This window comes from Aulonocara stuartgranti (assembly GCF_965226115.1).
Source record: "Aulonocara stuartgranti genome assembly, chromosome: 17".
NCBI lineage: Eukaryota > Metazoa > Chordata > Actinopteri > Cichliformes > Cichlidae > Aulonocara > Aulonocara stuartgranti.
In genome coordinates this window covers 19,324,405-19,352,372 of record NC_138953.1, presented here as the reverse complement: position 1 = coordinate 19,352,372, position 27,968 = coordinate 19,324,405, and the positions used below count along the sequence as shown (strand labels likewise).

At 39.8% G+C, this 27,968-nt stretch overlaps 2 protein-coding genes across 8 annotated transcripts; both read right to left on the bottom strand.

Moving 5' to 3' along the window:
• Positions 1 to 464: 464 nt before the first annotated feature.
• Positions 465 to 27,522, bottom strand: LOC309692891 (uncharacterized protein). Of its 4 annotated transcripts, none has more exons than XM_082511740.1 (16): positions 27,366 to 27,522; positions 27,103 to 27,142; positions 25,929 to 26,476; positions 25,340 to 25,414; positions 24,782 to 25,171; positions 24,417 to 24,518; positions 24,020 to 24,252; positions 23,728 to 23,906; positions 23,511 to 23,604; positions 23,060 to 23,404; positions 2,566 to 2,683; positions 2,390 to 2,481; positions 2,152 to 2,266; positions 1,800 to 2,072; positions 1,494 to 1,660; positions 465 to 1,410 (listed from the first exon to the last, which is right to left on the bottom strand). In XM_082511740.1, exons 3-15 carry the CDS (start codon positions 26,158 to 26,160, stop codon positions 1,533 to 1,535), a joined length of 2,376 nt encoding a protein of 791 aa, XP_082367866.1. In that variant the 5' UTR covers positions 26,161 to 26,476; positions 27,103 to 27,142; positions 27,366 to 27,522; the 3' UTR covers positions 465 to 1,410; positions 1,494 to 1,532. The 4 variants fall into 4 exon arrangements, with proteins under 4 accessions (XP_082367866.1, XP_082367869.1, XP_082367868.1 ...); XM_082511743.1 differs by having other exon boundaries at positions 1,803 to 2,072; XM_082511742.1 differs by having other exon boundaries at positions 1,800 to 2,069.
• LOC309692892 (uncharacterized protein) lies at positions 3,914 to 22,951 on the bottom strand. Of its 4 annotated transcripts, XM_082511744.1 has the most exons (19): positions 22,115 to 22,951; positions 21,059 to 21,167; positions 20,607 to 20,769; positions 18,662 to 18,854; positions 17,820 to 17,916; positions 16,699 to 16,760; positions 16,319 to 16,433; positions 16,022 to 16,083; positions 15,251 to 15,347; positions 14,107 to 14,168; positions 13,727 to 13,841; positions 13,430 to 13,491; positions 12,659 to 12,755; positions 12,509 to 12,570; positions 12,273 to 12,375; positions 7,340 to 7,399; positions 5,372 to 5,452; positions 4,719 to 4,784; positions 3,914 to 4,403 (listed from the first exon to the last, which is right to left on the bottom strand). In XM_082511744.1, exons 2-19 carry the CDS (start codon positions 21,159 to 21,161, stop codon positions 4,171 to 4,173), a joined length of 1,833 nt encoding a protein of 610 aa, XP_082367870.1. In that variant the 5' UTR covers positions 21,162 to 21,167; positions 22,115 to 22,951; the 3' UTR covers positions 3,914 to 4,170. The 4 variants fall into 4 exon arrangements, with proteins under 4 accessions (XP_082367870.1, XP_082367872.1, XP_082367871.1 ...); XM_082511746.1 differs by lacking the exon at positions 5,372 to 5,452; XM_082511745.1 differs by lacking the exons at positions 12,273 to 12,375; positions 12,509 to 12,570; positions 12,659 to 12,755; ... (10 more) ...; positions 21,059 to 21,167; positions 22,115 to 22,951 and adding an exon at positions 7,481 to 9,007.
• Positions 27,523 to 27,968: the final 446 nt, after the last annotated feature.

The following is a 27,968-nucleotide window of genomic DNA, read 5'->3' as shown; positions in this document are numbered from 1 at the left end:
CGTTAATCCTACCATAAAACAATTAAGCAAGGTACGAACTTTCCCATGCTCCCAGGATGTAGGTGTGCATTCTAGTGTGGAATGCACACCAAGCCTCTGTAGCCTGTTAAAGATCACACAACCTATCACTACACAATTGATTATACACCTCTAAGCATCTATGGTTAAATATTTCTAAGCATAAATGACAATCAACAATACAAACTCTAACAGTCATTTTCAGTTTTTACATATCAAGTCTACAGTCATAACTATATTAAACAGAAATGTGTTTTATGTCTTTGTCATGGAAATATAAATGTTGCTAAATTTTAACTGTGGTGACAAAATGATCCATTGAAACTGCATGAAAACATCAAACTGACAGTTATTTTTCAACTTTATTTGATTGTGGTCATTGGTAATATAAAAACAAATAAACTACAGTGATACAGACAACTTAAGGAAATTTGGTGGGGGTAAAATGACAATGATGTTGGTCCACCCTAAGACACTGTAGGCTTAGTAACCACTGGATCAATTAATACTCTAAATTTAAAAAAAAAATATGGTTGAGCACATCGCTGTACAACTGGAACTAAACAAAAAAAGTTATATATCCAAAAGTTAATTTGTGGATCAGGGTTGTTGTGACAGAATCAGCTGAACTGCCTACTGTACTGTAGTATGATTATTTTAAAAATAAGCACAAGTACTAGTAATGCACTCAAACATTATTGATACTGTTGATATGAATGATACATACCATGAAAATATCCTTAACATGTACATCAAAATACTCAAGAATGAAAACTCTCACCTGTGACAAGCATACTTGAAATTTGCTTACAAAGTTCTATCAATCACATTTCAATATGTCTTGTAAATTCTGTGAGCCAAAAATATATTACAGTAACTTAACATGACAAAAATGTAAAAAGTACAAAATCTCCCTCTGATACATAACAGTGTACTATTATGTATTACCAAAATGCATGTTTAAAAACAGTGTAACAGGGTAGTTTTTAGTTCTACGAATGACATTAAATAAAAATGTGCCAGCTGTCTTTGTAAAAAACTATATGCATTGATGTGATGAAGTCTTGGGAATGCACTGTCAATGACTGGTCTATGGCCAACTTGAAAAAATTGGGGCCCCCAGCATTAAACCTGCAAGGTAGGAAGTTGATATAACTTTGAGGACACACTGATATATTACAGATATTTATTACCGACTTTAATCAGAAAATTCAGAGTCACTGTAAAAGTCATCGTCGGAAGTATGATCAAGGTTAATGTTCTTTGCTCCTGACAAAACTTGCATGTAACACTGTCTTGCGTGCAGCTTGTTTTGTTTCACATTCTGTCGTTTTCTGAGGATGATGCTCTGTAGACCTCTCAAACCCTCCTCACTTAGGCCACAATGCGAACCTTAAAAATAGAACATATAATTTAGTCTGCTTTAATGCCTTAAGAAACAGTCAGTGTTTTGTATGCATTACTTAAATACATACTTTTAAATATCTCACTGGAAAACAGGCCGGACAGCTCTTTCAGGATATCATCATATTTTGAAAGAGATTTCCAGTGATGGTCCATCTCTGTAACAAGAATCTTCTTTTCCTTCTTATTGCCATGATGATATCGAATGCCCTTCTCTTTGTTGTAAGGCTGACAGAGTCTGAAATGCATTTATAACAAAGTTATAAATCAATTCACAAAGAACGTCTGAAGTCATAAATGATTTTAGGTCAACACCTGAAGCTTAGGGTTTCATTATATGTCAGATATGCTGAAAGTAGACAACATATATGTACAACTACCGCTGTGTGCCCGCTGCCACGGCCAGCTTGTGTCACCAGACAGAATTTCTTCCAAGCACAGAGTTTCTTTGTCTGGAAACATTCTGTTGTATTTTTCCACAGCAGAAGTCAAGATTCCTTTCTCTTCTCTGATCTTGCGACGAATCTTGGCACAGGCTTTATTTCCATCGGTGTCTTTGTACAGACGCTGGGATCGTCTCTTTATGCTCGCTACGAGCACTTCGATTCTGCTCACCAAGGGATCAATATCACTTGTGCTTGTTGTTGCTGCTTAGAAGAAATAACACAGCTACACTTACATAAAGTCATTGTACAATTGCATCACATTTTTGAATCAGTTTTTGCTCACCTTCTGCCCAATCCTTTACATCACTGACCCATTCATCCAGTTGACTGTCAGTCACTGCTAATTGGACTTTTAAGGACTCCAGGTTCTGAAGCTGGGTTAGAAGAGCTTTTGTGGCCTACATTGTCAATTTGAGATTAAAAAACAAACAAACAAACAAAAAACACTAAACACATGTTTACTCCAAATAATAAGAACACAGAGGAGTAATCATCTAAAAATAAAGTAACAATATCATTACCTTCTGATATCGATGGGTCAGAGAGGTGGCCAACTGGTCTAGCTTTTGTTGATTCCAGCGCATGGCCATAAGAGTTAGCATGTCACTCCGTCCTGCAAACACAGAAAACGTAGTGTTACCACTTTCATCATAATTACACACTTAAAATCTAACTAGTGCAGGATTTGCCTTCTCACCTGCTTTGGACATATGTTTTGTGGTAACTGCAATCCTTGACAAAAAGGCATTACATTGCTCTACCTCCTCCCCTAGAGTCAAACCAGCCCCATCTTGATATGCTCCACTCCATTTCACCTGGAAAAAAACACACACACACACACACACACACACACACACACACACACACACATACCCGTTTCTTGGGTTAGAGGGACAATTTCTGAAATTTTTGGCAAATCGGACTGGACATAGGGCTATGGGGACACCGGGTTCCAGAGGTGCTAGAGCTACAATATGCATATCAAAAATCATGAAAAAAATCAGCAAACCTATACACAACTTAAAATTTAAACATTTTCTTTGCTCGACTGAGATATAAAAAAGGCTATTTTTTCAGACATTCTGGTGGTTTGTAGAGACTTTTCTGTAGCTTGGTCTATAAGGACAGTCTGGTGTACAAGGTCAGTGATGTCATCATACATATACACAAAGTATAGTCTGTTCTGAAGGGACACATGGTGTGTAAAGCCAGTCTACTGTACACACACACACTGAGTAAATCTGGTTTAAAAGGACACATGGTGTGTAAAGCCAGTTCACTGTACATATACTCACACATGCACTAAGTATAACCTTCTTAGAAAAGAACGTGTATTATAAGACTGTGACTGATACATCATTATAGTAAAATTGAATAAATTTGCTTAGGCTGCTGCCCCTGCGACCCGGCCTCGGATAAGCGGTTGAAGATGGATGGATGGATGAATAAATTAAAAAAAATAATAAAAAGACTATATTTTGGTTTTCTCTGATGAGCATTACAATCTGACATACAAGCTTACATAAAACACCACAGATCATATCTGTTGTGATCTACTAACAGGTGGTCAAAGTGTCATTAAAACAACTAGAAGCATAATAATAATAATAATAATGGATTGGATTTATATAGCGCTTTTCTAGGCACCCAAAGCGCTTTACAATACCACTATTCATTCACTCTCACATTCATACACTGGTGGAGGCAGCTACAGTTGTAGCCACAGCTGCCCTGGGACAGACTGACAGAAGCGAGGCTGCCATATCGCGCCATCGGCCCCTCTGGCCAACACCAGTAGGCAAGTAGGGTAAAGTGTCTTGCCCAAGGACACAACGACCAGGACAGAGAGCCCAGGGATCGAACCGGTGACCATAACACAACAGTGCTTGCATCAACTAGAACAAACTATGTATTATAGAGTTTTTCATTGTCCTGAAGAAACTGGCACTGAGTGGCTGACCAATAAAAAAGCACCTTTGCACACCAGGGGTGAGTCGGGCTGACACCATGACTTATACATAAGACTTATATCAACACACAACACATTTGTTGAATTACTGAATTATATTTAATATAACCAACTCAATAATCAATTCCTTAAAAGGACAGCATTGTAACAATTATTGAAGGAAAATAAAAGTGAATCCTGGCATTAAAAGACTCAGGCTAACCACACATCAAAACAAAACACTGCCTGTGAGCACAGTGAAGTCAACTACATACTTTTTGAATGGAGAACACTAACCTTGAAATCAGGCCCAGAAAGGTAAAGGCTCAGACTGTCAAAAAGTGCATTTAGTGTTTAACATTTATTTTTTTTTTTAAAGGCCAGTCCTCTGTTGCGCACAAAATCTCGAATGTTTTGAATAGATCTCGTCTCCAAGATAGGTTGTTCCTTTTCTTTGCACTTCAGACACTGCTGGTTGGTGACAGTGATACCGTTTTCAATAAAAGGCTTCATATGTTTCATCACCGCTCCTATCTCCTCCTCAGACCATGGTCTCTTCACACACCGCCTTGATGAAACACGTAAACCTGTTCAATAAAACAAAACAAATTTGAAGTTTAAAAAGATCATGTGAGATGCACTTGTAGGTAGAGATGGTGTTCAAAACTGTGAAAACAAGCTGGTACTTGTCTAAACAAATTGTGTGTGATAATAAATAGACTGTAGACCTGATAAAATTTAAAGTTTGATTGTTTTCATTAACATGATAGTTCATCACACTGCTTGGTAAACACAAAATACATTCAGCTTCTTTATATGTTATATAATGTCTAACCACATGATGTTGGTGTTGACTGCACATAGTGCCTAGTGATGGACATGGCATCTGATTTAGATCATACCTTTAGTAACTGAGTCAGGGACAGGAGGTGAACCAGAAGTCACACAGGCATCATTCCCCTGGTCATCTAAAAAATATTGCACAGTATAAATGTATGGGCTTAAAGAGGCTTTCTGCCTACCAATCAAACACCATGGGCACAGAGGGGACAGTGACAGCCAGTTCTATTATACTAACTATACACATGGCAATGGTGCTGAACTGGATGAAGTCAACAATACCTTGGGTAATAAGTTTACTGGGAAATGATGTAGATTTTGCACAGGCCAAATCTTGCTTGGCCAAAACTGATGAAGCATCAAAATACTAGTCATAAAGCATTAGTGTCACAATTAGGAATGGAACAACTAACAATCGACCATGTAAAAATGTACTGATGGTTAGTAATATTGTTCTATACACAATCCCAGGTTATCGTAATCAGCATAGTAGTGTTAATAGTAAAGTCTGATTTCATTTTTAATGCAATGAAAAACAGAGATGCAAGTGGCATTAATGAAACAAGAGAGCATCGTTATCATACGTGATGTGCGCTGTTAAAATACGTTACTGCACATTTCACTGGATTTGTCTCTGAACAAGACTAACTCACAGATCCCAGCTCATTACATAAGATATGTTGGGCAAACTTTGAGTACAGCATTGAAAATGTACCTTGAGCTGCAGTCTCGGAGAAGTGAGGCAAATCAGAAGTCACAGAAGTTAATATTTCTTCATTGTCATTGATAGATTTTTCTAGCAAAAAATAAATAAATATATATATATATATATATATATATATATATATATATATATATATATATATATATATATATATATATATATATATATATACATATACACACATATATATATATAATACATACAGTGAGGAAAGTAAGTATTTGAACACCCTGCTATTTTGCGAGTTCTCACACTTAGAAATCATGGAGGGCTCTGAAATTTTCATCATAGCTACATGTCCACTGTGAGAGACATAATCTAAAAGAAAATTCCGGAAATCACATTGTATGATTTTATAACAAGTTTTTTGTATATTTCTTTGTAAAATAAGTATTTGAACACTTGAGTCAAACTATATTAATATTGCCTTTGTTAACAATTACAGCGGCCCAACAGTTCCTGCAGTTCTTCACCAGGTTTGCACACATTGCAGAAGGTCTTTTGACCCACTCCTCCACACAGATCTTCTGTAGATCTGTCATGTTTTGGGCCAACACAGACTTTTAACTCCATCCACAGATTTTCTATTGGACTGAGGTCTGGAGACTAGTGAGGCCACTCCAGAACCTTGAAATGCCTCTTACGGAGCCACTCTTTGGTTTTCCTGGCTGAGTGCTTCAGGTCTTTGTCTTGTTGAAAGACCCAGCCAGAACCCATCTTCAATGCTCTGACTGAGGGAAGGACGTTTTGGCCCAAAATCTCACAATCCATGTCCCCGTTTATCTTCTCCTTAATACAGTGCAGTGGTCCAGTCCCCTGTGCAGAAAAACAGCCCAGAGCATGATGTTTCCACCCTCATGCTTCACTGTAGGATGGTATTATTGGGATGAGACTCATCCTCCTTCTTCCTCCAAACCCCAACAATGGAGTTTAGGCCAAAAAGTTTTATTTTGGTCTCATCTGACCACAGGACTTTCTCCCATGACTCTGGATCATCCAGATGGTCCCTGGCAAACTTCAGACGGGCCTGGACATGGGTTGGCTTAAGAAGGGGAACCTTCAGTGTAATGAATGATTTTAAACCATGACGTCTCAGTATATTACTAATAGTAGCCTTGCCAACGGTGGTCCCAGCTCTCTTCAGGTCATTGACCAGCTCGTCCCGTGTAGTTCTGGGCTGATTCTTCACCTTTCTTAGCATCACTGACACCCCACGAGCTGAGATCTTACGTGGGGCTCCAGTCCGAGGAAGACATTAGCCTCTTCCATTCAGGGGCGCCTGCAGGAGTCTTGCAGAGGGTACACACAGTCACCTGCACGCGCTCCATCGCGCACACGCACATGCGTGCACGCGCACTGTCGCGCACCGAGCTGCTTGGCAGTGTCTCTGGAGCCCTTTCCAGCTTTGTGAAGGTCTAAAGTTTTGTCTCTTGTGTCGTTGGACAGCTCTTTGGTTTTACTCATGTTGCTGCAACACTTTTGACAGATTGTGGGGTGCACATGTGTCTTTATGAAAGCTAACGGCATCAAACAGGTGCTGCTAAATTAGAATCATGAGCAGAGTGTAGTTGGACTGTTTAAAAGCAGAATAACAGGTCTTTGAGGGTCAGAAATCTGCATGATAAGCAAGTGTTCAAATACTTATTTTAAGCAGTAATATACAAAAATATTTTAATAAAATCATACATTGTGATTTCCGGAATTTTCTTTTAGATTCTGTCTCTCACAGTGGACATGTACCAACGCTGAAAATTTCAGATCCCTCCATGATTTCTAAGTGGGAGAACTTGCAAAATAGCAAATACTTACTTTCCTCACTGTAAATGGTATTAACTACACAGCAAAGTACAAACAGAACTGCAATAACATTATCTAAAATATATATATAAAATGTAAATTTTAAATATTTTATCAATACAACTGCAAAGTCTATAACACAGAATACAATAATTTCAGTACCTCGCAATGTGGAAGCATCAGGGAGTTGCTGTGATCCAGTAGCCATCCCATCTATGTCATCTATAAAATTGAAAAAATGTTATTAGACCAACCATATTCACAAACACCAAGCCGATTTAACAACATATAAACCATGCATACCACCAATTTCATCCAGAGTTTTTCCTTGAATATCCTTCACACTTCCCTTCTCCATGGCCATGAGCAACTTGGAGATCTTAGCCAGCTGAATTGTTGATTGGGGCAGTCGATAGTATTCTCTATGGACCCTAATGTCATGGCCGAGGAAATCGGCCAGCTGGTCTAGTTCATTATCTTTCAAGTTCATGACTTGGCTTATCGTGGCAATCTGTTTGCGAAGGTTAGTTGATCTGAGGTTCTGAGGATGTTCAGCTCCGCAAGCATCTGCAAACTGACCAAACTGCCCTCTGTAGTGACCATCACTACAAGGAATGGCGAAAAGGTACATATTGTTTTCAGATACCCCGCACTCTTTCCTCTTACTAACGAGGAGTGACAGGTTATCGGTCATATCAGAAGTCAGGATCACAGCCACCTTTCGTCCTTTTTTCCCCTTCAGTTCCACTCTGGCAAACTGTTGGCAAAGCCTTTTCTCAACTTCTGTAAGCCCAGAGCTGATGTCATCGTTTAGTTTGGACATGTCACGATCTTCAAAATTTTTGACAGTCATACGTGCTACTTCACCTTCCCTCCTCCTATTGAACAAAATCACTTGACAAAGGATCACCTTTGCTAGTGCTGCATAAGTTCCTGCTGTTGGGTTATCACCTAGTTTCTCCCTAGCCGATTCCACTTGCTGACCAAGATATAACTGCAGCTTCTGAACATCTCTGGTCAGTGGAAGGCTGTCGACCTTGTTGTATTTTGCCTCACTCAGGTTTGATAAGGCTGAATGGGAAACTAATTCAGACCACTTTGTTTCATGAAGTGTGTGAAACCTCCTGATTGAATCGATCGCCTCTTGATCCTCTTCCATGAGAGCACGACACATGATAATATCACTTATTTTTCTGAGAGAATGTCCAAGCTTCAGGGCCAAACTTGGGGCTTTGAATGTGCTGGTTTCAGTATCAAAACCTGAAACTCTCTTGACAGCATTAGTAAGAATAAAGAAGTTGGCTGGTTTTATTGCCTCTTCCATATTATGGATTCTTGTTGTGTGACGCAAAGTCACAAGTAATCTCCCAAGTTCCCTTACTTTCTGTCTTATATACTCATGCTTTGATCTGTCACTTCCATGCTTATTAAAAAGAGACTGAGCCAACTGCATAATATAATGATCATTCCTTATTGCACTAGACACATCATCCTTGTGCATCTTGCCCAGTACTGAGTAGAGTTCACTTGAAATTGGCTGAGACATTGTGGATTGAGTAGATGCTATACCAAAGACTCTATCTTTCAGCTTCTCTTCAGCATTATTCTCTGGTCTTAAAGCACATCTTTTCATATGCCGAGAAACTTCTTTTCTGGATATCATACCCTTACAGTATAAGCAGTACTCGTATGTCTCAGCGCTGCTGCTGCTCTTTTTTGAGATCCTTTTCACTTTAAGACAACCTGATCCTGTGGTTTTAACAGCAGAGTTGTGCTTGAAGTTACCAAGGTTTCGTAACCTTTCAAGATTAACTTTTCTGTCCTTTGATGATTTGGGTAACTGAAGCACCTGGGCGACTTCAGCATTTTCATTTTCATGCGTCTCCAGATGACGTGCAAATTTTGTTTGAGGTTTTCCACATACAAAACAAAAATTGACTGTGCTTTTGATTAATTTTGTTGACTTGGTTGGGGATTCATTTTGGCACAGCATATCCACAGTACTCTTTTCGCTACATGCATCTTTTGTTTTCTGCTGGCATGACTCTGAGCTGTCTGGTTCTTGGTCGGGATGAAGATCATCAGTAGTTTCAAGATCATTCAAAATGTGCTCAAAGTTGTTCTTAACATCCATGGTCTGTTCTTTTTCAGCAAAAGTAACGCATAAATCAGGCATGCTAGCAGCATGGGAGTTTTTTGATGGTCCAGGTAACTCAATAGACAACTCTGTTCCTGAGCTTTCTGAATCTGATGCAGAATTTGGGATGTATTCTTCATCAGATGAGACATCACCCTGTTCGTAAATACAGCATAGATTAAATAATAGAAATAAACATGGGAAGGATAAATGCTAAATTGTTCACGTCACAGAGCTCGGGACGTAAACCAAAGTCTCTAGAGGTCTTAAAAGTACTAAGAAATACCTCCTGATTTAAAGAAGAAAATGTGCAGCAGATATGTATTTTGTGCAAGTATTTTGATTCTGCTTGATCAATTTGCAATCTGTGATCGATTCAGTACTTTTTTGATATTTGTCCCATTTCTAATATTCAATTTATATTTTTTGAACAATGACATTAACAAAAAAACAAACACAAAACAAAAAAACTAAGACACTAGCCCTAACCTGGTCCCAGAGCCCCTCCCACAATGACCGCCACAGATCAAAATTTGTAAAACCTTTGAGACTAGATTGTAAAAAAAACAAAACAATTTCATACAAAGGATTATAATAAAATCTAAGTAATATTTTTACAATGTGTTTATTTATTTCTGGCCTCTCTCACATAACTTCTACACTCTATCCAGTCCAAAATCTATCTGCTTTCAATTCTCTATCTGAGACAACACTTACAAAACTGATTATCCTTATAATTTTGTGATGAAAGAAAAAGGAAGAGCAAGCAACATGTGGCAATCTTCACGAACTGCATCTACGTCAATATTAACTATATTATAATGAAGCCTGCTTAAATTCAACCTGGGAGACACACCTGCACATCGTCTCCATCATCATCATCTCAACTCCCTTCAGCTGCTCACTACGTCACAGCCAATCCGGAGCTCCCTCGCACCTACGCCTCCATTCAGCATCCGGGCATTTAAGCTCTTTCACCCATAGCTCGGCCTCGCAGCGTTTTCGCATCCCTCCACCACCCCTGCACCCCCATGCTTGCCCCCTGCCTCCATACCACCACCAGTGTCCAGACCCCGGGGGAAGACCTCCTACTTCAATCAGCAATGCTTTTATCAACAGTTTTCCCGCCGGGGTCTGACCGCCAAATATTTAATGTTCAATAAAGCATGTCTAATTCTTTCTCCATATCTGAGTCTTTCCAGGTTGAATTTCACTGTACACTTACGTCGGACATATCCCAGTCTTCTGAAGATGTCTGGAGGCAGATCTTATGCCACACACAACGGCATTCTACAAATACAAAGAAACCACAGCATTAGACAACAACCGATGATTCATTAAGTTATAATTTAAAAAGTAGCGATCCCACACGTCACAAATTATATTCACTAAGACCACTAAATATAAACAAGCATAAAGTAAATTTAAAACCAACGCATAATTCAGAATAAAAAGCAGATATATATATATTATCTTAAATTGACCTGACCAAACTACTCATTATGGGCCACATAGGCCATGTTTCAGAATGCATTCTTGGCTCAAAGACTTCTGGCAGAATGATCTAGTGAGAAACAGAAAAGCTAAAATGTTTATCCTACATTAATTAATAAGGATTGAGATGAAAAGGACTTCTACTAAAAAGTCATTGAAAACGTGTAGAGACACCATCAAGCATTTGTATTGCAAATTGCCTGATTGATCTATTGGAATAGGTCTGGATTAATCAGACCCAGTACCTTATTGGGCTTCCTATATTGACATTGTAAGAAGTTTGCAAGTTTGATGCAATGTTTACTCAACGGGTTTATTATCATTAAAACATCATCTTCCAAGTTTGTGTGTATATGTGTAATTACAGAATGACAAACAGACTTGAGGGCAGTTTACTTCATACATGTTGATACTCTCTTAAATATAATTAAACATTTGTGCATTTTGCTTTATCTTTATATAACAGATCAAATCAGGAACTGTGGTTTTTGCATTGTAACATCACAAATAAGCTAAATCAGCATTGTCAGTACGCATGCACGGCGCGGCCGGGTCAGAGTACACCACTACCCACGATGTAAAGGCTGAATTATATTTCTCTGTCAGATATAGGCTTGGTTCTTTTAATACATCCATGGATATAGGCCTACGGGGAAGTGCTGTGCCAGGGTTGCCAGACGTCAGTGGCCAAACCCCGCACGAGCGTCTCCGGGCACCACAGAGGCTGATGGCTCCGGATATGAGGCTTTGAAAGTGAAAGTTTATTTGCAGCTGTCGATTCATTGTACCAACCTTCTCTCAGCTCTAAGGGATCTGGAATTGTCATCTGACAACTGTCAGTCTCGATCTCGAGCAGAGACTTATATCCAAGGTAGCATAGCCTCCCACTCCTGCTGTTTTGTTAAAACTATAGGGGCTTTTTGTAGTGAAAACGCCCAAGCGAGGGCCACGAGTTCTTTCTTTCTCTTCCCAGCAGCACTGTATCCCCGTTTCGTACCAAATTCTTTTAAAACATTGACGTTAGGACGCTCAAAATATTCAATATCGCTATCACACGCGGCCGTGTTTACTGTTTACAATGCATGCTGGGTAGTCGTGACCCTTGACCCGGACCGGCATGCCTTGTGCGCGGTGAGATGCTTATTTAGCTTATATGAGCTTGATGTTGAAAGAGTGAAACAAAGATTTAAAGTTGTAAAGTTCAACAGTCTAATCAACAAAGAGTAAGAGGGCAACATACATTATTACAGTATGCTCTCTGTTCTCTGCCACACTAAGCAGACAAACTCAAATGCATGATATGTGATAGTATCTGCCATTACACTGTGTATCATTGCAATGGTTTGAATTGATAAAACTTTGAAGTGATTTTTTTTATTCTATGAAAATGTAGACCTGACTCATGGTAACTTAGGGTATAGTGAAAAAATGCATTAATTAACACAAGATAAATAATACACTTACGCTTGCATCTTAGACCGTGCCATCTGATAGCTGTCAAAGGTGAATGGCATATCCCGCATTTGTCAAGTTTCACCGATTCAAATACCAGCCTATGAATTGTACACTGGAAAAAATTAAAAACATGAAATGAAACATAAAACATTGTTACCCAAATATTTTATGATCTTTACAAACCACACTATTTACCAAACTACACATTGATACAATCTTTAGTAAACAGATGAATCCATGCTAACCTCATGCTCAGAGCTGTCTGCTGTAGGTCTAGATGACTGACACTCTGCTCTTAATTCTCTGTCTGTAGAAGAGAACACAAGACATGGAGGCATAGTGCTTTGCAAGACCCCAGGGTTTAACAGGTAGTGCTTACTCAAGCAGGGACTCACCTGTGAATGAGTCTGTAGAGATCACATGGTGCTCCACGTCATGGGCAATAGGCTCTGCAACACACTGTTGACCAGAAGGGATGCTTGCGATCTTTAGCTGGGTATGAAAAGTAGAACAAATATTGTAAACATCTGGCAGCTACAGTGGAAATGTATTTAATCCACTACGAGTGGTCTTTTCTAACCAGTGTCCCCTCAACCCGTGTGTTTTTCTGAGTATGCCAAACACTGGAGATGAAACGGTGAAAGACTCAGTTTGAGCTCAGATGTCAGGACAGTGTTCTCACATACCTTGAGTTTGTCTGTGTCAGACACACACACATAGTTAAGCATTTTCTGTTTCACCTTCAGTTAAATACAGTTCTAACTCTCACCCTAACTGCAAGGAAACAGAGTGATTAACCCTTACCTAGTTAAGTGAAGCCAAAGTAAGACAATACTAAGAAGCTAAAGTGACTGTGAGTAAAAGGTGCATGTATATGTCTGACACAGAAAAACCCAAGGTTTTCAAGGACACTGGCCATCAGCCTCATAATGACATCTGAGCTCAAACTGATGCTTTCACTGTTTCACCTCCAGTGTGTGGCCACTCAGTAAAACACACTTGTTAAGGGGACGCTGTGGTTAGAAAAGACCTGCTGTTCTAAATAGAGGACATTTCCACCACCGCTGCCAGATGTTTGCTAAAATACTCAAAATGGAGTTTCATGTAAACACCATAACACTTCTAACCATTGGTCAATTTTAAAACAAAGGTCAATTTCAACTCACCTCACAAGCAGAGTCGTTAGGCACAGCTCTGGATGATTGTGGCACCTCTTTCGATTTGCTCTCTGTACAAGGGAACATAAGGAGATTCAGTGCTTGACTTTCGTTAAGTCAAAAAAACACATCTACGCATAACGCAATCAATTCACATCCCTGACTGTTACAATTCTACTCTCAAAATATCCATCAAGACACTATAGAATCATCAGAAATGTCCCAATACTGGCACATTGTTCATGCAGCAAACCTTCAGGCATGTCATGCATTGCCAGAAGTTAACAACATTTACTCAAAACTGACCACTGGTAAGTTCTTCTGAGAACGCTTGGGGTGACAACTCCTGATACTGGACACCAACTTCACCAATTAACTCTTTCAGAGAAGAAGTGCCACGCTGACCTCCAACAGAATGCACCTAAAAAGATGCAAAGATGAACAAGCATCAATGGTACAGTGTCCATCTGATCAAGAGGGACACTCTCAGTCAAACCTTAAAACACCCAAATGATGTTGAGAGGGAAATGCAATGTTAAATGATGACTACCTGTACTTACAATGGTTTAAAGACTGTACATGCAGTATAATTGTAATCAATTGATAAACATGATCTTTACAAACCACACTATTTACCAAACTACACATTGATACAATCTTTAGTAAACAGATGAATCCATGCTAACCTCATGCTCAGAGTTGTCTGCTGTAGGTCTAGATGACTGACACTCTGCTTTTAATTCTCTGTCTGTAGAAGAGAACACAAGACATGGAGGCATAGTGCTTTGCAAGACCCCAGGGTTTACAGTTTTTGCCCACTGCTTGAACACATTTTGCAAAACCCCGCTCGCTGTGCCAAAACTGTACACACAAGTACACATGACACAACACTGGGAAATATACCATGCACATCTGTGCCAAATTGGAACTCTACTCCCAAAACCTAAACTCTGCTGTCAAAACCTAACATTCCTTTGTCAAAATGTAACTCTGTTGACAAAATGACACATACCTGCACCATATGCAAACACTCACAGATCAGGGGGAACACACTAGTCTGCTGTACATAAAACACTGCAGTCCTTGATTTCCATTGTTTATACAGAAGGCACATTTACAGGAGACACATTTCCAAACGACCATAAACGCAAATAGACCTACTCAATAGTGTACATCGCAGTACCATGAATACAGGTAAAGCGAATAAAACAACAACAACACAATAGTACTGCAATAGACAACACACTATACTGTAAACACAAAAAAACCATGACAATTGTGCATAAGTGGGCTCATGGATCCCGCCGTCTGTTGGGGTCTGGCCACAGGACCTCATCAACATCGCAAGCAATGTCCTCTCCCGCTAGGCACCGGGGAAAATATCCTCTTGCTCTCCCTCCATCCATGCTTGCAAAGTTCTTGGAATGGCTACGCTGAGGGCTTTTTGTAGTTGGCTAATTGGTGTTCGGTTTTGCAAGTAGGTGCCTTCAGGTGTGTATTTGAGTGGTTGCAATTACCCGATGTGTTTTGTATTTTGGATACATGTGTTTTCCGAATGGCACCCTGAGATTTCATTTTGTGAGCGAAGTGTCTTATGTATGAAATAGAGTGTAGCATGCAGGACCATGTGTGTTGCCTAAAGGAGTAGGTGTGTTGCATGATTGGAACTGGGGTGCAAAGCAGCGCTTTTGTTTAAGGTAGGGGTACATGTGTTTGAGGTATGGTAACAACAGCTTCACGTTGTGTTACTTTAGTCTAAGCATGGGTTTATAGTGTTCAAGCAACGGGCAAAAACTGTAACAGGTAGTGCTTACTCAAGCAGGGACTCACCTGTGAATGAGTCTGTAGAGATCGCATGGTGCTCCACGTCATGGGCAATAGGCTCTGCAACACACTGTTGACCAGAAGGGATGCTTGCGATCTTTAGCTGGGTATGAAAAGTAGAACAAATATTGTAAACATCTGGCAGCTACAGTGGAAATGTATTTAATCCACTACGAGTGGTCTTTTCTAACCAGTGTCCCCTCAACCCGTGTGTTTTTCTGAGTATGCCAAACACTGGAGATGAAACAGTGAAAGACTCAGTTTGAGCTCAGATGTCAGGACAGTGTTCTCACATACCTTGAGTTTGTCTGTGTCAGACACACACACATAGTTAAGCATTTTCTGTTTCACCTTCAGTTAAATACAGTTCTAACTCTCACCCTAACTGCAAGGAAACAGAGTGATTAACCCTTACCTAGTTAAGTGAAGCCAAAGTAAGACAATACTAAGAAGCTAAAGTGACTGTGAGTAAAAGGTGCATGTATATGTCTGACACAGAAAAACCCAAGGTTTTCAAGGACACTGGCCATCAGCCTCATAATGACATCTGAGCTCAAACTGATGCTTTCACTGTTTCACCTCCAGTGTGTGGCCACTCAGTAAAACACACTTGTTAAGGGGACGCTGTGGTTAGAAAAGACCTGCTGTTCTAAATAGAGGACATTTCCACCACCGCTGCCAGATGTTTGCTAAAATACTCAAAATGGAGTTTCATGTAAACACCATAACACTTCTAACCATTGGTCAATTTTAAAACAAAGGTCAATTTCAACTCACCTCACAAACAGAGTCGTTAGGCACAGCTCTGGATGATTGTGGCACCTCTTTCGATTTGCTCTCTGTACAAGGGAACACAAGGAGATTCAGTGCTTGACTTTCGTTAAGTCAAAAAAACACATCTACGCATAACGCAATCAATTCACATCCCTGACTGTTACAATTCTACTCTCAAAATATCCATCAAGACACTATAGAATCATCAGAAATGTCCCAATACTGGCACATTGTTCATGCAGCAAACCTTCAGGCATGTCATGCATTGCCAGAAGTTAACAACATTTACTCAAAACTGACCACTGGTAAGTTCTTCTGAGAACGCTTGGGGTGACAACTCCTGATACTGGACACCAACTTCACCAATTAACTCTTTCAGAGAAGAAGTGCCACGCTGACCTCCAACAGAATGCACCTAAAAAGATGCAAAGATGAACAAGCATCAATGGTACAGTGTCCATCTGATCAAGAGGGACACTCTCAGTCAAACCTTAAAACACCCAAATGATGTTGAGAGGGAAATGCAATGTTAAATGATGACTACCTGTACTTACAATGGTTTAAAGACTGTACATGCAGTATAATTGTAATCAATTGATAAACATGATCTTTACAAACCACACTATTTACCAAACTACACATTGATACAATCTTTAGTAAACAGATGAATCCATGCTAACCTCATGCTCAGAGTTGTCTGCTGTAGGTCTAGATGACTGACACTCTGCTTTTAATTCTCTGTCTGTAGAAGAGAACACAAGACATGGAGGCATAGTGCTTTGCAAGACCCCAGGGTTTAACAGGTAGTGCTTACCAGTGTTGGGGAGTAACGGAATACATGTACCGCCGTTACGTATTTAGAATACAAAATATGAGTAACTGTATTCCGTTACAGTTACCGTTTAAAAAGGTGGTATTCAGAATACAGTTACTTTGTTGAAATAAATGGATTACAGTGCGGTACTTTCCTGTTTCATTTTGTCGCGGGTCAGGACTGTTTGGGTTTTGTTTGACAGCTACGTTCTGTTGTTCCAGGCAGCAGCGTTACGGTTGCCATGGTTACAGGGCGATGCTCTCTCTCTGCGACTGTGTGTTTCCTGGGTGAGAGAGCGCCTTTTCGTTGTTGTTGTGCTAAGCTAACAGGCAGAATGCTACAAGCATAGCTCTAAAGAATGTAGCATCATGGGCAGTGTAGTCCGTGTTGCAGGGAGAATGGACTGCCATACACGTTATGGGTCTGTGAGCGCGAGGAGGGAGAAAAAGGGGAGTGGAAAGGTACGAGTTGTCATCGAGGAAAAACGGGAGCTGGAAGCATGTAAATATAATAATAACCACTGCAGCCAAGAAGAGTGCCTGACGAGCCCAGTTGTAAGTAAGCTATTAAGACTCGACTGTACACCGTGTTCGTGTTTTCCTCCGAAAACAATAAGTTCCGTTGGAGCAGCCTTTCAACACCTCTCTCTGTCTCTCGCAAGAAAAGTTGACCCACACAACAAAGTAAAGCTATTTTTCGGCTACGAGCCGACAGGGACCCCGCCGTATTAGTCAGAGGTGCCTTTACTACAGTTCGGAGTCGCGGACCTTCAGTAATAGTAATAAATCACACAGCAATAGTACATTCACATTGTTGTAAAAAGCATGATAATATATTAAGTAATCCAAAGTATTCAGAATACATTACTGTCATTGAGTAACGTAACGGAATACGTTACAGAATACATTTTGGGGCATGTATTCTGTAATGGAATACATTTTAAAAGTAACCTTCTCAACACTGGTGCTTACTCAAGCAGGGACTCACCTGTGAATGAGTCTGTAGAGATCACATGGTGCTCCACGTCATGGGCAATAGGCTCTGCAACACACTGTTGACCAGAAGGGATGCTTGCGATCTTTAGCTGGGTATGAAAAGTAGAACAAATATTGTAAACATCTGGCAGCTACAGTGGAAATGTATTTAATCCACTACGAGTGGTCTTTTCTAACCAGTGTCCCCTCAACCCGTGTGTTTTTCTGAGTATGCCAAACACTGGAGATGAAACAGTGAAAGACTCAGTTTGAGCTCAGATGTCAGGACAGTGTTCTCACATACCTTGAGTTTGTCTGTGTCAGACACACACACATAGTTAAGCATTTTCTGTTTCACCTTCAGTTAAATACAGTTCTAACTCTCACCCTAACTGCAAGGAAACAGAGTGATTAACCCTTACCTAGTTAAGTGAAGCCAAAGTAAGACAATACTAAGAAGCTAAAGTGACTGTGAGTAAAAGGTGCATGTATATGTCTGACACAGAAAAACCCAAGGTTTACAAGGACACTGGCCATCAGCCTCATAATGACATCTGAGCTCAAACTGATGCTTTCACTGTTTCACCTCCAGTGTGTGGCCACTCAGTAAAACACACTTGTTAAGGGGACACAAAACAGATAAGCTTGCAATCATCACTTGGGAAAGTCATACAAATTCAAGATTTAGTTAAACCAGATTGAATACCACCAAGAGGACATTTAAATATCGTGACTAGGGCTGAAACAACTAATCGATTATTGAAATAATCGTTAGTTGCATCCCTAATTGTGACATCTAGATATGTAGGTTTTAAACAACAATTCATAGGGGAAATTTTTTTTTAAATGACCCACCTTTTTCCGCCAGGGCCATTCTTTCCCACCATAGTCATAAGTAATTTCACTTCCTGCCACAATTTCCTTCAGTGCAAAAAGGCAGAGATGTGGCTTCCCTTCTGCTTCAATCAACTTCATTCTGCAATTTGGTGTCCTGTGTTCATCGTTTACTAGTCGCCCAAATGACCCATCTTCAAGTGCTCCATCAATACTGCAAATTTGGAAACATACATCAAACAAACATTTATAGTGACATGCCTATGAACTATACTATAATTTTTAAGCACCAACACAAACACAACATCCAATACAAGTTTAGTTGTTAAATGCATAGTTGATAAGTTAAAGAGGGTCCATCAGTCAAGGACGCGTTGCTTTCTGACTGAGATAAGTGTTTGCGCTTCTACTTGTGCTTAGAGCTTAAACGTGGTTTTGTTGTACTGTTGCGCTGACCTAGTAGGTGTGGCTGTTACTCTTCTCTTCTCTTCCTCCTCTTGCCCACTACCTGCTCTGTGCTGCTGCTTGCGCGTGGCCACTGATTAGACCTTGTGCAATCTACAGCTAAGCGCAGCCTGGTGTGCACTGCTCTGCCAGGTGAGTTGAATTAGAGCAATCAAGGGCGGGCGTGCCTAGTAGACCTTAAAATGCATGCAGCAGTCATTTGACCCGAGTGTGACATACTGAGAGGACAGCAAACCAAGCACAATCCACTTTCCACTGTGAGGAAGACTTTGAGTTAGACGGGCTATCGGTAAGCTCGGACTCATATTTGCTGCTTATATGTTTGGGAAATATGGAAGCTCAATTGTGGAAATGTATTTATGCTTTGGGAAATAGTTACTGCATTTAAGTTTAAAAAATTATATTGATATTAAAATAAATGTTTAAGTTTGAATAAACTGTTTATGTAGATAGTGTTTCCCACACTTATGTTAATTAATACTAAAAGCAATTACCCCAAATCCTTGGTTAAATCTTAAAACTAGTGTAAATATGTTTGGTTTAATTTAAGGAAAATAATTCTTTGTAAAAGAAAATCCTTGGTTAAAGTCTTTATTAAAATATTTGTAAACTCTAAAATGTATACTTTAAAAATTGTTACAGAAAGTGTAAAAAATGCAAGGTAGACCAGTTTATTTCATCTTCGTTGTTTGAAATTACTCACCTCTGATTCAAAAACTAATGAATGTGAAACTAAAACTAGGATAAATGATAGTTTAAACAAAAGAGGCTTTACTGAAGTGTATATTTTTGTTATTTCATTTGTCTTCTGTATAATGCATTTAATTTATCTGAATGATTAATGAAATGTTCTTTATTTTTTGTGTTGAAAGGTTTTTCACCGATCCATCAAGCCATCCATCTACCTACCTCACAGGCAGAGAACACTTGACATGTACTATTTTGGCATTGTACATATTATACAGTAGTTTTGGACACAGTATAACAGTGCACGAGTCTCCGTGTCCACATGTGCCAAATGCGCACAGACACAGGGGCGCTCATTCAGCCCTGGCCATTTGAATTTTCTCTTATTATTTTCTCTATCTCTATATTATATTTTAAATCTTCACAGCAGCGTGAGAACCTTGTCTTAGCTGTAAAATGTAGGCTTATATTATTACCCCTCTAACCCCGTACATTACGCCCGTGAGTGTGTATTAGAGAAGGCACACACAGGCTGAATACGGGGACTAACGGGCCCTCAGCATATGTGGGAGTCCCGTCAGTCCCCAGTACCGAGAGTTCCCGGGGACCACAGGGTCACCGGGAAATGACGGAGCCTCAGTAAGAATGAGATCCTGCTATTCCACGGGTCCGTCACTCCCCCTTCTATAGATTCTGGGGACTGACGGGGCCGGGTACTAGAGGTAAGGACTCGTTAAAGAGCAATATGAGATGTTTGCTTCAGAAATCCTGACCTTGCAATAGAAATGTAAACATTCAGTCATTTTGAATTTACCACAAAGTCTTCTGCTTCCATATGAAGTCAAACATGAAGACTGAACATGCGCTGGGGTACAGGTTACGTCTGTGTTCAGCTTCAGTTGCATCAATAAGCTCCCCTCTATACTCGACCACAAAGTCTCCTTGTTTGAAATTGGCTAAAGTGAAGATGCCACGACCTGAAGAAACAACCATATTAGAGACACAGGTGTGGCAGCACTGCAAATAATCAATTCATTAAATATGTATATCTGTAAATAACAAGTATGCAATGTTGTGCTTTTTTCAATTCTACATATATAATAAAGAAAACATGTCCAAGTGCAGAAAACATAAATAGCCAGGCTCGCTAATAACTAAATTATTATTAAAATACCTTTCATTTTAATTTATATTGATGTTTGTACAGGTCACCACTGGTGATGCGTAACCCCTCAGTCTAGCCTGCAGTGTGTCAAAGTCACTCACCTTTAACTGAATTAATAAATTTGATTTCTAACATTGAATTCTTGTCTCTTCTTGCAAGGATGTGATTAATGGCATCCTGAAGGGGAGTAGTTCTCCGTGACATGATTTGCTAAGGAAATAAGATAAAAATGTAAACCACATCAAAACTTCAAGCCTTTATGCTTACAAGGGCATTAGTAAAGCCTGAATGAGAAGCACCCCCCCCCATGTTAGCGTATTATTAGTTTAAGGTTATTTTAGTTTGGTGATGAGTGCTGGAGGGATTCTGGTTAACAGATAAATGGATGGGGGCGAGGCTGTATTTGTGCAGATTAACTTGACTGTGTTCCACCTGTGTTGATTAAGTCAAGTATCTGACATGCTCCACCCAATTTTTATTTCACTAATAGCATGGATACTGAAACTGTTTCAATTGAGTTCTATGCTTTCATTACATTAACATAACAGACACAGACAAGGCTGATGTCTGAGTTGTTTTAACAGAAAGCATGCACTTGCAGATATTAAAGATACTTAAATGTCCTAATTTAACTAAAGCCTAACTCTGACTTAGCCTAAACCTGTCTGTCAAACTAAGCTTTAGATCTCTCAGGAATAATGTGCTTCATCAACACAACTATAAGAGAGCAAAACAAATGTGTTGTTTGTTTTTTTTACAATATTTTATAAACAAATGTGTGCAGAGTGACATCAATACTGTCTCAATTAAATTTCATGAATCTAAAAAAGTTTATTTGTATTTGCCTTCCAATGTTTCCTTGGTATTTGGGCAAAGATCATCTTTTAATATCTTAAATAATCATCTCAGAACAGGAGGAAAACAGCTCCAACTACCACAAAAAAGACAGGTGTGAGTACTACTGCTAGTACAACTGCATCTACTACAACTACTCCTACCATTAGTACAATAGGTAGTAGTTACTAGTTACAGAAGTAGTACTTATAGTAGTTGTAGTAGTAGCAGCCATTTTACATTAAACAAGTGTAGTGATCTTGTAGTGAAAAAGGCCTTCTTTCAAACTCAGTGAAACATCACACACTTGTGTAATTTCTTACCTTGAAACAAGTGATGAGATTAGGCCAGGGTAAAAAAAACCATCCCGGTGCTTGGGACAGTCCGGGAATCCCCGACCAGCGTGTTGCTGTGACCTCCGTGAACCGTTCCGCGTGCTCCGGCCCGCTCTGCCGTCCTCACCTCGTCGTGGTCCGGTCCCCGCGGTGCGCTCTTCGCTCGTCGTGGTCCGGTCCCCGCGGTGCGCTCTCCGCCGTCCGCTCGTCGTGGTCCGGTCCCCGCGGTGCGCTCTTCGCTCGTCGTGGTCCGGTCCCCGCGGTGCGCTCTCCGCCGTATGCTTTCCACCGTACCTCGTCGTTCCCTCACCTGCCGCCTCACCACGGCTGTGCCTACTTTGAAGCACTGTGTCTGTCAGAACGTCCGTCTTTTAAAAGTTTTATAATTACCTTCTTACCTTTTCTCCAAAGCGTGTCAAAACTCTGCCAAAATTGGGCGCTTCCTATTCATCCATCAATCAGTCGGTCTAAATCATTGATGTAAATATCAATGGTGTAAATGGGTAATGTTAAAATGCGCATGCGCAGCTTCCAATTTCGCGCCATGTGTATAATTTCCCGCGCTCGTGTATAATTTCCCGCGCTTGTGTGTGCGGCATGCAGGGACAACTCCAACCGACAGGGGTCAGTGGCGGACACACAAATATACAACATATGTCAAGTTTTTGGTTTACAAAGACTTTTGAGAAAAACACTTTTTGGGTATTAAAACATGCCCAGAAACCATTTTAAAAGGTCAATTTTATGAGGACAGCAAAATGTCCTCATGTAACAGAGGGTCCTCATAGCTCTTTGATTTGTCTTGAAAATTGTCCTCCTAAAACAAAAAACAAACACACAGATGCACATACACACACACAGATAAAATACAAATTACACAAAATGTTGATGTGCAATTGTTCAGATAAAGTCATTAAAGTCAGAATTTCATACCTCACATTTGAAATCGTGGGCTTTAGCATGAAAGACTGAAAGAAATGGCTTCATGCTAAGAAGGTGCTGGAGCTCTGGACAGCTTTTTGTTACTCTTTCAAGATATGGCCAATACTTGCAGGTAACATCCATACAAAAAAAAGTGATATGTCTATTGGCCAGCTTTTGATGCAGGTACAAGGGATAAGCAAAAAGTTCACCCCTGTACATATTTAGAGCACGGAGCAGCACTCCATGCCTACACACTGCAAGCTCCAGTCCCTCCTCATCCACCTTGCTGCTGGATCTTTGGGAGGTCTCTCTGGCTGCTGACCACTCCCCTCCACAAACACCTCGTCCGGAGACCTAAAATGCATTAAATAGCTGGTGACAATGTCTTTTCACAATCTCTTCAACAGAGTGTTAAAGGTTAACATAATTATGTCTATGTAATTAGAGCGTTCAATCTTACATGTCTGGATGTGCTGTGTATGTAGTCCACAAATCTTCCCACATCTTCATCCTTTGCTATCAAGGCGTCTTCAAAGATGCCCAGTTCCTCAGATCTGAACAAAATAGCAATACAGTATACTTTATGGTGTCATACAAAGTAAGTCCAAAGTTAATTGGTGCACCTTATAGTCACATTGTCTGAAACAAACGTTGGTATTACACATATTTTGCTGTACCTGGCTGCATTCTTGAAACGGTAATGCTTGCGGTTTCCATCCACTGAAATTGCAAGCATGTCTGGGGCACATGCATGACATGTGAAGGGATCCTCCTTTAAAATCTTGTCTAATTCATATCTCACGGCTTCCCACTCAAAGAAACTTTTCTTAAAGCCATCTGCAGAGATCTTTCCCGTCTGGTTTAAAATGAAAGACATAAACAGAAAACAACTACGCTACAAGTGACTTTTAAATCCTGAATAACACAGAAGAACCATACTGTAAAGGATGCATAAACTAAAATGCTCACACGGCCAAAGTGGAGAGTTCGTTGATCAAGCATTTTTAAAAATGCTTTGCAGGAGAGTCCGGGTGATGCCATCTTCATTTCTTCAAATGTGAAGAAGACATCTGTTGCGTACAAAGTAGAAAAGTGAAGGGTAGCGGGCCAGTAATCACTTAGATTTAGGTCATCTACTCCAGCAGTCCAAGAAGCTTCACATGTCTCACACCTCAGCTCTGGCATGCTGAGATTGTAACGTCCTAGAAAAGTGAAAAACTCATGACTCCAGAGTAAAAGTTTATTATCTTTGGGTTAGGTCTTCTTTTTGTCTCAGAATATACTGCAACAATGCTTGTGAGGGTTTAGTTTTAGGTGAATTATTTACAGATGGTTGTCAGTCAGGACAAAATGAAGTTCTTCTTACCATTCATTGTGACCACAGCAACAACCTTTCCTGGTCTGACCCTCAAACACTCTGGTGGACAGCCGCAGATTGTGACTGGGCTCTCCACAGGTACAAGTCGTGCTAAAGAAGTCAACATGTATGCGTAACATATGATTTAAATAAGTTTATTAACTATGAAGTAAAACGTTGAAATGTGACTAAGATATGGTAGGACCAACTGAGCCTTACTTGAAACAATAAAAAAAAACAACTTAACAGCTCAAAGCTAACAGTGTAGTTGAGAGCTGAGGAAGCATCAACTTTTTTAAAAAATGAGATAGAGAGAGAGAGCGTAAGGGAAATGTATAAACAGTAAACACAATAAGTTTAGTCACAGAACTTACCATCATGGCAAAGGGTCTTATTTACAATGTAAGTTGTTGGAGGCAATGGCTGGAAGAATCCGGCAGTCATGGCACGTCTATTGTGAAGGACATATCTGGTGTGCGTGATGACATCACATTTATCACAAAAAAGGGGGCGTGGTAGACAGTCACGACAACGAAGCACAGCTGGATTGCTCCCACATTGTTGGCATATATGTTCCGACACACTTTCTTGAGCTGCCATGGTATTTACCAGATGGGGTCTTTTGGCCCTCCAACTCTCTGAAAAAAGAGTTTTTCTTGTGCTCCAGTTCAAGGAAGCCAAAAGAGGAGCTTTTGGTGGTGGTGCTTCATGGTGATCGTCTGAAGAATCATTCAGTGAGCTCTGGAGTTCTTGTAGAAAGCGCTCTGTTAAAAAAAACAAATACATTTTCTATTAAAATTGATTAAATTATAAAAGTGTAATGGACAGAGTAGCTATGAGAGTAAAGCTTGATGGCTATAAATATGCTAGCAATTGCTGCAAACACATGAACATACTGCTTTGATCTAGTGAAGACACAGTGGAGTACATACCAACAGTCTCTGGGGCAAATGCCACCTCACAGTGACTGTTATTAGTGGTAGAATTGGTCTTCTGACTGTGGGCAGCTGTATAAAACATCAACAGTATATCAAAAACACAAATCAAATCCACATTTATAACACAGAAACAATTTAGAATCACCAATTAGCCAAACTCCGCATCTCAGGACTGTGGGATTAAACCAGGTAACCTGCGAGCAGAGAAACAAGGGAAGAACACGCAAACTCTACACGCAAAGACCCTGGTCTGATAGTGGAATTGAAATCAGGACATTTTTTGATGTGCCACTGTGCTGCCAAGTACCAATATCTTTTACCAAAATCCTTGTGAGGAGGTAACTGTCAGCCACATTTTGTTACTGGACTAACATAACGTAATGAATGCCATACTTGCTAGGGGGGGATCATTCAGTTTTAAGAGATAATTCTGTGGTTTATTTAATGTCCTTTTGTGTCAAAACAAACAAATTACTTTCCTGTTTGTCTTTACAAATATTTAAATTAATTAATACGTTAAATTTATGGTTTTGTGTCCATACAATCTATATCTTCAAATTATCTTGTATGAAAGAGTACTGACCCTTATGTAATTGACTCCGGATTGATCTTGGCCTCGCATAGAGTTGGTTTCCATCTTTGTCTCTTTTTTTCCATTTTACTGTTAGTTCAGGTGGCTTCACAGGTACAGGAGCTACCTCTTGCTTCAGCTCACCAAGCATGTCATCGAGGTGTTGGAGCTCATCAATTTGTTCCTGCTGATCAGTCAGATTATCTAGGATCCTTAAAGGATCTTGAATTTCGGAGTCACTCATGGCAGAAAGAAGAACAAACAAACAAACAAACACACAAACAAACAAACAAACAAACACGCACGCACGCACACACACACACACACACACACACACACACACACACACACACACACACACACACACACACACACAAACAGAATAATCAAACAAGACAGAGACCAACAGAGCGAGGCAGAAACAGAGAGACAGACCAATAAGGACAGCAGTAAGAACAGATACAAACAGACTGACGTGGCTCTTAAAAGTGCCTTTAGGAGTTTTTCAAAAAGCAGATGTAGGAAGGAATCAATCAATAATAGGCTGATTGATGAAGAACCTGTTTAGAAAAAAAAAAGTATTCAGAATTCAGAAGCACCTTATAAATAAATATATACATTAAACCCTATTGTAACGATTTAGATAAACCCTGTTTAGTGTCCATTTGTATTTCATTTGCAGCATAGATGATCGGTCTGCTATTTAATGATTATGTAATGCTGTTATTAAGTTTAAAATCGAGAGAGAGAGAGAGAGAGAGAGAGAGCCAGAATGAGAGAGAGAGCCATAAAGAGAGAGCTAGATTGATAGATAACGTCTATCTTCAATTTCAGCATCAACCCAATCTGGCAACACTGACCCTTATTAGAACCCTCAAACTTTACAAAGTGGCAACAACAGCAAACGTCAGCACACACTTCTCTATCACTGTACCCTGGATGATGATATATGATAAGCTTAACTTGATTGGCTAACAGAAATGAATTTAGCTAACTTACAGCACATGTGGTGTGGTAACATATATGCTATTAAATGTTAAGTCATTCGCTGTTCCACAAAATTGCTAATCTTAACCCATGGAACTGCTAAAAGCAGCTTTGTGAGCTCACTGTTTCGGGTTTTTCTTTTTGGTTTTAAATAAGAAAAATAATTTAAAAAAATCTACAGATTCAGATTTGCACTTACCTGTGGTACGATCGAGTACGTTGACGTCACTGCCGCTCATCTGATATGATAAAAAAATAAACTTTCTCAAAAATAAACAAGTGAGTCGCTGTGAATTCCTTAACAGCACCGAAAATGTTTTTGCATAATGTTTTTTTGCCTAATAAAAAAGAACAGCTTTTTTATTAGGCATTTAATTTAATTTAATACGTAAGAGCGTGATTAGCCAAAGCAGACGGTAAAATGACTGCATGTATTCAGAGGAGTTGGAGAAGATATCTTACAGCTGTAGCAGAATGATCGACAGATTTCCAAATATCAAAAGGATTGTAGAACAGTTTATAAAACCGGTGCAATAAATTCACCCAATCGCTAGCTGTGCCATTACCCAGCATACATCGCTCACTCCGTCAATGCAAGAACCGATACACAAATAACAGCCTGTAATTAGTTTTATCTGCAGTACTTTTCTCTCAGATAGTTGCCTGCATTATACACTGAACAAAAATATAAACGCAACACTTTTGTTTTTGCTCCCATTCCCCATGGGATGGACGTAGAGACCTAAAATTCATTCCAGATACACAATATAACCATCCCTCCCAAACAGTGGTCACAAATCAGTCCAAATGTGTGGTAGTGGGCACATCTGCTATATTGAGATAATCCATCCCACCTCACAGGTGTGCCACATCAGGATGCTGATCTGACATCATGAGTAGTGCACAGGTGTACCTCAGACTGCCCACAACAAAAGGCCACCCTGGAATGTGCAGTTTTGTCTCACAGCAAAATGCCACAGATGCCACAAGCAATGAGGGAGCATGCAATTGGCATGCTGACAGCAGGAATGTCAACCAGATCTGTCGCCCGTGCATTGAATGTTC